The sequence below is a fragment of the Danio rerio genome, chromosome 23 (assembly GCF_052040795.2).
Source record: "Danio rerio strain M-AB ecotype USA chromosome 23, GRCz13ab, whole genome shotgun sequence".
NCBI classification, from domain to species: domain Eukaryota; kingdom Metazoa; phylum Chordata; class Actinopteri; order Cypriniformes; family Danionidae; genus Danio; species Danio rerio.
In genome coordinates, this window is record NC_141043.1 from 20,395,822 (window position 1) to 20,408,088 (window position 12,267).

At 37.1% G+C, this 12,267-nt stretch overlaps 1 protein-coding gene across 18 annotated transcripts in view; it reads left to right on the forward strand.

The window, feature by feature from the left end:
* Positions 1-12,267, forward strand: part of nol4lb (nucleolar protein 4-like b) — a 205,818-nt gene extending 193,551 nt beyond the window's left edge. For 4 of the 18 annotated variants that reach the window (XM_087306217.1, XM_087306218.1, XM_087306227.1 and 1 more), the window contains 6 exons: positions 233-412; positions 579-767; positions 2,905-3,027; positions 3,116-3,320; positions 6,155-11,834; positions 12,100-12,267. In XM_087306217.1, coding sequence (XP_087162343.1) covers positions 233-412; positions 579-767; positions 2,905-3,027; positions 3,116-3,320; positions 6,155-6,366 — 909 coding nt within the window. In that variant the 3' untranslated portion in view covers positions 6,367-11,834; positions 12,100-12,267. Of the gene's footprint in view, positions 1-232; positions 413-578; positions 2,242-2,387; positions 3,028-3,115; positions 3,321-6,154 lie in introns of all 18 variants that reach the window. The other 14 variants (XM_087306219.1, XM_087306220.1, XM_087306233.1 and 11 more) reach the window with 8 other exon arrangements.

The window sequence follows — 12,267 nt, forward strand, 5'->3', positions numbered from 1 at the left end:
GAAGAGCTCAAAACTTTCTTTCAAATGAGCGGATTCTCAATCTGAAACGCAGAGCTGGGCACCAAGAACGTCTAAATAAGACGGTTAGACCTTGAAGAATCGGTTTTCATCTTTTCATCATAATACACATCAACTTTCTGATACATCTTTCAGTCCGTGTCCTCCTTTGAAAGGCGTCTATTGGCTCTGGCACACAGATGGCTTACCTTGGTTCCTTTGTGTGTTTGTGTAGTCTCCTCAATACAGCTCAGGCAGCTATGATTCGATAAAGATGGAGATATGTGCTGAGGATCTGACTGTCGGTCGCTCTCAGGCGGCAGATGATGATGACGATGACCATGATGACCACGACGATAGCGATAAGATCAATGATGTCGAAGGAGTGGATCCAGAGCGGTTGAAGGCCTTCAATGTGAGTAGTCATTCAAGTCTGCATAAAGAGCTGTACAGTCTTCTTGTAAACCATGTGGTCTGTCATGGCCTTTTGAATCATGAGTCAAACTGCAAATTCTCAATACATTTCACATTTAAAAGATTTCATTTGTTGAAATTGAGCTGTTTTTTCGTTCTCTGTTTAGATGTTTGTACGTCTCTTTGTGGATGAGAATCTGGACCGGATGGTGCCAATCTCTAAACAGCCTAAAGAGAAGATCCAGGCCATTATAGAGTCCTGCAGCCGTCAGTTCCCGGAGTTTCAGGAGCGCGCTCGCAAACGCATCCGCACCTACCTCAAATCCTGCCGCCGCATGAAGAAAAACGGCATGGAGGTACATGCACTGCTAAACTGAGCTGTCCCTTCTGCGATGGTTAGATGGCTTATATTGCTCCCTGGTGGTCAATACTATACATTGCAGATACTGGGAAATGTAATGAAAGGTTTTTAAATACATTTTTAACTCAGTTTTAAGCTGTTTATTTGTCCATATTTCATTACAACTTATTTATTATTATTAACATATTTTTAGATTGTAGTTTTGTTTAATTATAAAGCAAACATTCTGAATTAATATGTTTCTGTTTTCATGCACATTAAATAATGCGGTGTATAAAAGTCGATAAAATTAGTCACATTTACCAGAGGAAATTCATTTGTCCAAATTTTAGAATGAATTTAGAGGTGTTATGGAAATGTATTCAACGAAATGTATAGCCACATTTTTTAAAATGTTAACACTTATTAATTGTGCTGTATTCACAATATAACAAGACATAATGTCCATCATTTTGTCAAATTTTTTCAGAAAACCTTGCCATAAAAATTGTATGTGCACACTATTGTTTGTACATATACAGTAAGAATTACTAGCCCCCCTCCTAATTTTTTTTTCAATTTCTGTTTAACGGAGAGATTTCTTTAACACATTTCTAAACATTCATTCATTCATTTTCTTGTCAGCTTAGTCCCTTTATTAATCTAGGGTCACCACAGCGGAATTAACCGCTAACTTTTCCAGCACATTTTTACGCAGCGGATGCCCTTCCAGCCGCAGCCCATCTCTAGGAAACATCCACACACACACACACACACTACAGACAATTTAGCCTACTTAATTCACCTGTACCGCATGTCTTTGGACTGTGGGGGAAACCGGAGCACCCGGAGGAAACTCACGCGAACACAGGGAGAACATGCAAACTCCACACAGAAACACGAACTGAGCCGAGGTTCGAAGCAGCAACCTTTTTGCTGTGAGGCGACAGCACTACCTACTGCGCCACTGCGTCACCCATTTCTAAACATAATAGTTTTAATAATTCATTTCTAATAGCTGATTTCTTTTATCTTTGCCATGATGACAGTAAATAATATTTGACTAGATATATTACAAGACACTTTTATACAGCTTAAAGTAACATTTAAAGGCTTCACTAGGTTAATTAGGTGAACTAGGCAGGTTAGGGTAATTAGGCAAGTTATTGTATAACTGTGGTTTGTTCTGTAGACTAACGGGAAAAAATATTGCTTAAAGGGGCTAATAATAATGACCATAAAATGTTTTTTTAAAAATTAAAAACTGCTTTTATTCTAGCCAAAATAAAACAAATAAGACTTTCTCCAGAAGAAAAAATATTATCAGACATACTGTGAAAATTTCCTTGCTCTGATAAACATCATTTGGGAAATATTTAAAAAAGAAACAAAATTCAAAGGGAGGATAATAATTCTGATTTCAACTGTACATACAGTACTGTGTACTTTTTGTTCAACTAAAACATTTAGAGCAGATCTGGGCAAACGCGGTCCTGGAGGGTCGGTGTCCTGCACATTTTAGCTCCAACTCTAATCACACACACCTGCTTATAGATTTCTAGTGATCTTGAAGACACGGATTAGCATGTCCAGGTGTGTTTGATTAGTGTTGTAGATAATTTATGCGGGACACCAGCCCTCCAGGAACGAGTTGGCCCACCCCTGATTTAGAGTCAGTAAGTATTTATGTTTGTTGTAAGTTCTTTTGTTCTTTCAAGGATGCATTAAATAGATCAAAGCTGAAGTAAAAGCATTCATTAATTAAGATTTAAATCAAAGAAACCAGAAAATGTTTCACATTTAACAAAAAAAATTATCTAGATTTTGATGATTTTAAGAAGTGATATTTATTGAGCAATAACTATTTTGGAATGGTTTCTGAAGTGTCATGTGACTGGAGTCATATTTTTCAAAAATATTAGAAAACATATTTTATATCAAAATTATTTGAACAGTTTTCATCAAATTATTGCAGCCCTAACATAAACAACACAAACCAACTTTGAAGTAAAACAGCTGAGCATTACACACTTAACATATCAAATTGAAAAGAATGTTCTCACTATGACCCATACAATTAGTCCACAGAAGTTAACTGTGCTGTGTGTGTCTGCCTGCATGTGCTTGTGTATCTGTGTGTGTATGTGTATCAGCAGACTCGACCCACACCTCCCCACCTGACCTCAGCTATGGCTGAAAACATCCTAGCAGCCGCCTGCGAGAGCGAATCACGCAAAGCTGCCAAAAGAATGCGCATGGATGTCTACCAGGCACACGTAAGGAGCCTTGCATAACTTTGCTATGTACGTTCATGTGTCTTTATTTAAAAAGCGGGTCTGATATATTGGTGTGTTTGTCCCCCAGGAGGAGCCGGTATCTTTGGATAAGGCGGTCTCTCGTGAGCCGGTCTCACTGACCCACTCCGCTTACTCTCTCGCAGCCTCAGCCTACAGCCAGGACCAGCTCTATATTAATGGAGGCCTGAACTACAGCTACCGCGGTTATGGAGGACTGTGTGCCAGCATGCAGCACCCGGTGACTCTGAACACAGCTACTGCACAGACCAACGGTAACTGATCTGAAAATATCATTAATGCTTAATCACACTGTTGCCTTAGCTGTGAAGGATACAAAATGTGCCTTTGTAAGTCTGACCCAAACAAATAACAAATGTATGATGCTTAAGCAATGGTTCTTATTAGGGGGGCCATAAACGGGTATTTTTGGAACTTCTTTTATTATAATTAAGAATAATAATATAGTTTTTGGCATATTAAAGTATGGGAAATTATAAATAAAATAAAACTATAAATAAATTATTTATAGTTCATTAATTTATCTATATAGGCTTTCCTATAGCTTCAACTACTAATATTAGTATTATTTTATTTACCTTAAAAACAATTTCCCCAATTTTTTTTTTTACTGCACGTCAAGTTAAGCCGTTCTAAAAAAAGAAAAACAGTCGAATATTTGTATAGATCTATCATAATGTGTGCAGTATAGGGTTAAGAATATTTAAATAGTATTTGACATATTAAAATTTGGTAAAATGTACTGTCAAGATGTAAATAAATTATATATATATATATATATATATATATATATATATATATATATATATACATATATATATATATATATATATATATATATATATATATATATATATATATATATATATATATATATATATATACACACACATATATATATATATATTTCTCTCAGTAAGTTTTGTTTTCATTGAAGCAGTTTTGAAATGTTTGGATAGCATCAAATTATTTATTGTTCATTAATTTACCTATATAGACTTTCCCAGCTTCAATAAATGGGCTATATATGCACACAGACTTTTAATTTTCAGACTTTTGTCTTTCCATTACAACATTGTCACGCTTAAGACAAGAAGCACTGCAGTAAACTCCATTTCCCCACCATGTTTTTAAAATTTTACAATTAATTTTACCCCAGTATTTTCAATAGCATTTCTGCACTAGTCTGTTGCTACTTACGGCGCTAGCGGTTACACCGTCTTTCATCTCGTTTTACAATTCAACAACTAAATGAACGCTTAAGTCTATTTAACTGAATCTAATGTAATTACATTACAACATTGATGCTGTAAACAACCTTATGAAATGAAAAATAGTCACATTAAGCTTTCATCGGAAGTTGATCGTTGACTTTAAAACTTTAGCTGTGCATAGAGCCCATTACTAATATTGGTATTATTTTATATGGAGCTCTGTTACAGTCAAAAATAAAGCTTTGATAAATTGTTACATAATTTTACAGTTGTTGTAATAATTTGTAGTATATAGTATTTATTGTATAGTGTTGCCAGATATAGCTGACTTTTTCCAGCCCAATAGCTGTCCAAAGCCTGCCAAAACGCAATTTTATGTAATTTTTTTTTTTATTTAAATCTAAATAACCTAATTACTTTAACTTTCATAATGTTTAACCATACAGCAACCAACACTACCAGTCACAGAACCACAACATAACCAGGTCTCATTGAAACACTGCCCCCCTCTCACTTACACACTGCACTTAATGTTAGAGTATTGGGGAATCGAAATGGGTAATAAATTTGTCCTATTTGGCGTTTTAAATTCTTTTAAACATAATTAGGTACTGCTTGTCCATCAGACAATACTTTTGTGTTTGTTCTTGCTGTCAATTACAGAAAAATTATCAGTAAAAGTGTCATGATAAACCGCTGTGAGTTTGACTGCAGGCGCTGCTTGATGCTCGTGCACGCGAAGGGGAGTCAGATTTGTCCGGGGAGTCAGATTTTGATGCAACTTTCTTTCACCTCTTCTTACGTGTGGGCCCACATGGTTTGCGCTATCCACTGGTTACAACTAACTACTGTAAATGGCGTTGGAGCACACACTTATGTTATGTTAAAGTTGCATAAAAAGTTACATTTCTAAACCGCAAAGGTATGAAAACACCCAATCTGGCAACACTGATTGTGCCATTATTATGAAAAACTAGACAGCCTAATTGTATAATGTTTAATATAATAAAATATTAATAATATTTGCATAGATGTGCTTTCTCAATTTGTTTTGTCTGTTTTTAATAAAATAATGCACATTGTCATGGCTAGTAAAAAAATACTTTTAGCAGTTAAACAGGAAATGTTTCACCTCTCAAATTACAAATAAATTGATCATAATAACATGACAAAAACTATTAATTACAGTTGCTACATTTAGTTTTTAATGATTGCAACTAAAAACCATCTGCGAAGTCAGTCGAAACTAACTAAAGTAACTTTGAAATGAAGTTTTTAATTTAATTGTAAATATAAAAATGTGTAAAGTATTATGAAACTTAATTATAAAGCCACTCTTTTCTCCCCGTGTTTGCGTGGATTTCTTCTGAGTGCTCCGGTTTCCCCCACAAAGCAAAGACATGCGCTATAGGTCAATTAAATAAACTAAATTGTCCGTAGTGTATGTGTGTGAATGAGAGTGTATGGATGTTTCCCAGTAATGGATTGCAGCTGAGAGGGCATCCGCTGTGTAAAACATGTCCTGGATAAGTTGGTGGTTCATTCTGCTGTGGCAATCCCTGATTAATTAAGGGACTGAGCTAAAGACAATGAATGAATGAAAGAATTGGTTTAAAAGAGTCATTAAATAGTATCAGATGCTGGTTGTTTCCAGTAAAAATAACATTTTAACTGACATAATTTCCTGTGGGACTTGAGATTAGAGCTTGAAACGAGTGCAGTCTTGGGTTTTTAAGAATTGATACCGAGATCATTCAAATGCAGTTAGCAGTTTATCATAAAATCAATATTTTTTTATCCTCCCCTTAGATCTACCATGTCTGTGTTTTTATCCCTTTTCATGTGTGTAATTACATTTTACTCTCTCCTTTCAGGGCCTACTGATCTCAGCATGAAATCTCTGGCCTCGAACTCATCCTCGTCCAGCTCCAGCAGTCTGGGCAGGAATGGGGGCGGAGCCTCAACTCAGCTCAGCCATACAGAAGTGGCGGCGGTGCGTCAGCTGATCGCAGGATACCGCGAGTCTGCGGCCTTCCTGCTGCGATCGGCAGATGAGCTGGAAAACCTCATACTGCAACAGAACTGAACCCGTCTGCAGCACTCTCGCTCTCTCTCTCGACTACACACAACTGACCCATCATCATCATCATCATTCTCTCTGAGGAAAAGCATCTGGCTCTTAAAGAGAAAACACGCAGCTTCTGCTTTCATGGCTTCAGCGTGGAAAGGAACCTCTGAAGGACACTGCAGTGCTAAAGCTCCTGCCTTTCAAGCCTTCTCCACGTCCCTCCGAGAGCCATCGATTCCTCATGTTCTTTGTTTTTAGCTACTTCAAAGGAGGCCAATCCTCCTGACAGCACTAACTCCATGAAGACACTTTTGATTTGGAGGCGTAATGGAAAGAAACAAAGAAGAAAAAACTTAAGAGACCTTTGTATTTGCTGTAAATAAGCACTCGCTGTGTCCTGAAGCACTTTTCCATTCGTTCTGACCTCTGAATCATTAATTTATGCATATAGATACGCAGGTGGAAGCTCACCTGGAAATACCTCAGCCCGTCTCTCTCTCTCACAGCGTCCCCTTCTCTGTATGTGGGAGAAGAAAATTATCGCCTGTCCGTCCTCGACTTTGCGGTCCACTGATTTGGACATGGAAAGCAGAGAGTGGGAGTGAATTGGTTTCTGTAATTGAAGTGCAGATTTTTTTTTCCACCTCCTCCTAATGTCTTGTGTATATATGAGTATATATCCGATCCAATTCAAGGTATTGATTGCAGAAAAAACACTGGACTTGTTTTGGGACCGGTTTCGCAGATGCCAACACTCTCTTTGTTTTTTTTTTCCCCACTGTACGGGTCGCCTCCTGTTCTCCCCTGTCCTTCCATTTCTCCTCGACGTTCCTCTCCAGGGAGAGGCGGGATCCGGAATGGAAGATGTTAGTCTTTTTATCTGTTGACTTTTCTTAATGGCCATTAATCCACTCTGCTGCTATGGACTCCAACGTAACGCCACAGACCTGAAACCTCAAGCCTCCCAAACACAACCAGAGCACCTCAAGGCGACAAAAACAAGGCAAAAAAAGACTAAATGGAAGCCAAATCCAAACGAAAGATAAAAAAAAAAACTGCCGAGCGTTTGATTTAACACTGAGGGCTGCTTGTGTTTGTTTTCGTTTGATTTGTTGTGTGCTTAAATCTCGCGATCAACTGGGATCGAATCGTCTTTGGCACAAGAGCTTGGCGCAACACACACGCACATGAACACGCATACGACACACTTTCAAGGTCTTTAGTGAAGTGAATATTTAGCAGGAGAGGTTTGAAATCGTGTAGTTAGCGAGTGTAGATTTGTTTAGGGACTGAATGACAGTAATGTCACTGTAATTTGCTCCATTTGCACACAGAGGCAGTGCTGATCTGTGATTGGGTTGCACTGCTCGTGGGGGATGGAGAACCGATATCGCAATGCAGAAGATAATCAAACACATTTATTTCTGGCCCTAAAGGAGACCGACGAACACAGAGAGTCTTTCATGACCCCTGCTGAGGAGCCTTCAGAATCAGTACATCCGTGATCAGATGACCGGGACCGCATGATTGAAAGCCACGATGATGAGGAGTGAGTGTGACCAGAGACTTCACTGCCCTCTTTAGACGCATTTGTGTGCAAATTTTTTTGACAGCCTCGCTCAAAACAACACAGTGCTACACGTTCGGTAATCATTCCTTAATGTGTTATATTTATGGTAGACCTTCACAGTCCAGCCACTTTTGATTTGTGAAGTGGAATGTTGTGCTATAGATGTGAGGACATATGCAAAATCGACAGCGTGAGGCCTCACTATATCTGTTTAATGTCGCTGTGAGACCCTGACCTCTCTCATCATTTCAGACTACCTTCTTTAACGGAATGTTTAAAGTGAACTAGAGTAATTAGGGTGTTTTTTAGGGGAGAGTCCATATTGAACATCTTGAACATCTTCATTTAAAAATAAATAAGAGATGTGTAAAGAAAATTACTTCTATATATAGAAGCAAGATTTTTGCATGGCATAATTGTAATGTCAATCACCTCATTTTTTTCCTTCATAGGACTAACATATCAGAGATATTCTTTAAATAACACTTTTTGTAATTGAAATTACAATTTTGTATTTGAAAAATCAGAATATTGGTGATATAAGTTATAGACATTTAGTCATAAGATATTTTGATTAAACACCAGTATTTTAAACAAATGTATTGCAGTAGGAATTGACAGTAAAAAAAAAAACTGTAATAGTTTGTATTGAACTACTAAGAAGTTTAGTTTGTATGTAATTTCAAAATGCTGAAGTTACATATTAAAATATGATTCCGTTTTGTTTTACATAAATGAGAACTGCTGTAAATTATGCACAGGCATGTATAAATACTATTTACCTACACACACACACACACACACACACCTTTTAGTGTTTTGACATGTTTTTCTGTCCAAATATCTTCACAAGTTTAAAGCAAAATACATTTCATGATTTTGTATGGTGGCGGAGAGAGCTTCATGTGCTGCAATTTAAGAAAACATGTGCTATTACAAAAATGCCAGCAAATTAAAAAAGATCTTCATCTGTTTGGCAGCACATGTGCTGCAAATCCTCACAATGCATACATATCAGAAATGTGCTGCAATCTCCTGCAGCACAAACAAATGAATAAAACATGCTGCAAATATTCACAACGCAAACAATTTACAAAAATGAGCTACATTTGCCCACAACGCAAACAAAAAACTTTAAAACACACTGCGTTTTCACACAGCGCTTTTAAAAACATTGGAACGCAACGAAAATGCTTCAAGTGGACTCAAACGTGATGGACGCTGCTGTGCTGTAAATATTGCTCTGTAAAGTTGTAGGTGATCTTTGAAAGGTGAATTTTTTGTTTGTTTGTTTGTTTGTTTTAATATCCCGGTTCTAGTGTCTTTAGTATTTATTAGCCTAAATATCCATAACCTAAATAGCCGGGTCTGTCATTTTTTAGGGTCCCCTTGAAACATTTCTGTTGTGTTCTATGCTATTTAAAAGTGTTGTGAGTATATGCAGCACATTTTATTCATTTGTTTGCATTGTGAGAAAATGCAGAGCGTTTTATTAAATGTTTGCGTTGTGTGAAAATGCAGAGCGTTTCCGTAATATGTTTACGTTGTGAGTAAATGCAGTGCATTTTATTTTATTTTTGCGTTGTGAGAAAATGCAGCATGTTTTATTAATTTGTTTGCATTGTATGAAAATCAGCACGTTTTCAGAATTTGTTTACGTTGTTTGAAAATGCAGCACGTTTTATTTTTTTCATAGTGAGAAAATGCAGCGCATTTTTGAAACATTTGTATGCGTTGTGAGGATTTGCTGTACATGTGCTGTCAATCCAAATTATATAGTAAAAAATTTATTATTTTAAAAAGCGACAAGTTGACTTTACTTAAAAAAAGTGACTAAACCCATTGTTACTTGGAATACTTAAGTTGACTTAATTGTGTATATTTATGCACATAGCTAATTTACTTAATAATTTGAAGGCAACAGGTTAACTCCCTTTTTAGAGTCAACTAATCATATTAAAATCAGTAAGTTTAATCATCTTTTTAAAGTAAAATCAACTAATATATTTTTGCAGTGTGAGTTAATCTTATTTTTATTTCTGAAGAAAACAAAGCTATATCTTAAGTCTAATGCTATTTTAAATCTTAAGTCGTTTATCTTGACTTCAGAATGTTTAGATATTTGGACAAAAAATTGGAAAAAAAATACTGCGCACATCCAAATACAGACATCCTCTCTTTGATTTCTGTGTTGTGTTCATCTCTCCTACACCTGCTCATGATCTTTTCCACATAGTTCTCATGGTGTTCACTGGTAAACACTGATGTTGAGAGGTCAGGTTGTAGATGATTCTCTGTCTCTCGGTCATCTGTCTTTCTCTCATGGAGGTCTAACACGAGTCCCACTGCCATCACACTCTACTGATCACACATCAACCTCACACACTCTTCTGTGGATTTCAAACACACATCTGATGGAGATGAGACTGCAAAGCGCATCAGTGTGGTGGAGACGCTTAAAAACACATCAGAAACTCTCCAGCTCACTACTGAGAAAAAACAAACAAACAAACAAACTGTAAAACGAGGCAAACGACAATCTTGAACAAGGTGTAAACTTGTCGACGGTTTTGTTTCCATGCTCTGTGTTCTGTGTGTGCTTGTTCAGCGCAGCGCGTCCCGGGGCGGGAGAGTGAGGGGGGATTTCAGCCATAATCAGAGCATCTCTGTCTCACTCTCAGATCCCAGGACTCCTTGTGGCCCACTGTCGAAAACAAAAAAAAAACCTTTTTATCTGACTCCTATTTTTATTATGATTATCTCGATTACTATTATTTTGTAATTCTTTTTGTATCGCAAGTGGTCTTTTCAGAACCGTTTTGTACCGACATCACATGTGACGTGTGTCCTGTATGCCTACACATTCCAGACGAGGATGTCAACATGCCACGCAGCCAGCCAAAACCACGCTCACATCCGAAAGTATAGACGACACAGTATTAGTCCCACTGAGAGCCTGAATCTCCCCAAACACACACCCCAAAGAACGACTATCTCAGTACTGTATGTTCTGGAAAAAATTGTTTAAAAAAATAAATCTGTTTTCTGATTAGCGCCGTGCCTTTAAAGGGGCTGAACACAACTGATTGTCATTAATGTCCCTTTATTGTATTGAAAACCCCTTCAGCTTGTACCTCAGAGCCTTTTTAGTTTAGTTTTGTTCGTTCAAGCAGTACCGCGATCTACTGTGATATTAAAAACGGTCAGACATCGCTCATCATACGGGTTCAGGCTTTGCGTTCAGGTGTGGCGCTGGTTATGGTTGCTGCTAAACTACACGAAATGCTCTGGTTTGATCAGATGTATAGCTCTGAACAACAAAAAAAGACAAGTTGACTTTTATTTTTCTACCACAGTGGTGTACAGCTGCTTTCAAATTCACGTGGTTCCCTGTCTGTTCTCTTTTCTGATTTGTTGGTGCTTTGGATCTTTTCCATCCCGTCTCGGTTTCCTCCTGATTTTATATGTATACCGAAAACCAATGTGAAACTGTCTCTTTCCTTCTCATTTTGGACTCAGTGGAAGTGTGATGTTTACATGTACAGATTTTTGGAGATTTTTCTCTCTCTCTCGCTTATTTTTGTTGTCGATGTTCCCCTTTTCTTTTCTCTTCCCTTCTTCTTTTGATTGCTTAATTCGATCTGATTGCTTTTTTAGTGAAGGGAAATGGGACTTGCAGCAATTTCCATGCATTTACAGTCTGGGAGACCCTCGTCATTGACCCCAATCACTGCTGTCAACAGATACACAAAATGAAGAAGGCTGGTTGTAATGAATCTTTTTCTTTTTCTCTCTCTCTGAGCGTTAGGGACAACGTGGCCGTCTGTTCCTTTATGATTAAAAGCCATTATCACACCCTTCGTCGGGTGCAGACGTCAAGTATTAGAGGACAAGAACAGCAGAGTGAAAACCTCAGGTAAATGATTGCTGTTTTTTAGGTGAAAATATTGGCAACCCATTTCCCCCTTTAATACCATAATATATATGAAATAAATCTTTTTTTATATTTATTGTGTTATATATATATATAAATATATGACGGTGAATACTTTTTTTCAGTACATGTGGCTAAATATTTTAATTCTTTAGAAAAGTGTTGATACATACATATGTGAAGAAACTGAACGATTGAATGAAAACGAAGACTAAAAAATGGATTTTTGTTGTTTAATTCAAAACAGCATGGGCGGCTCCTAACATATCACTTTCATTAATGAAAACCAATGATTTGAGATGAAGCTTTCTCCAATGGGATGTCACTGCTGAAATGACATTGTGACTTTTTTTTTCTCCCAAGCTGTACGTCACAAAGCTAAATATACTAATAAAACCGTGTGCTATATATCAAA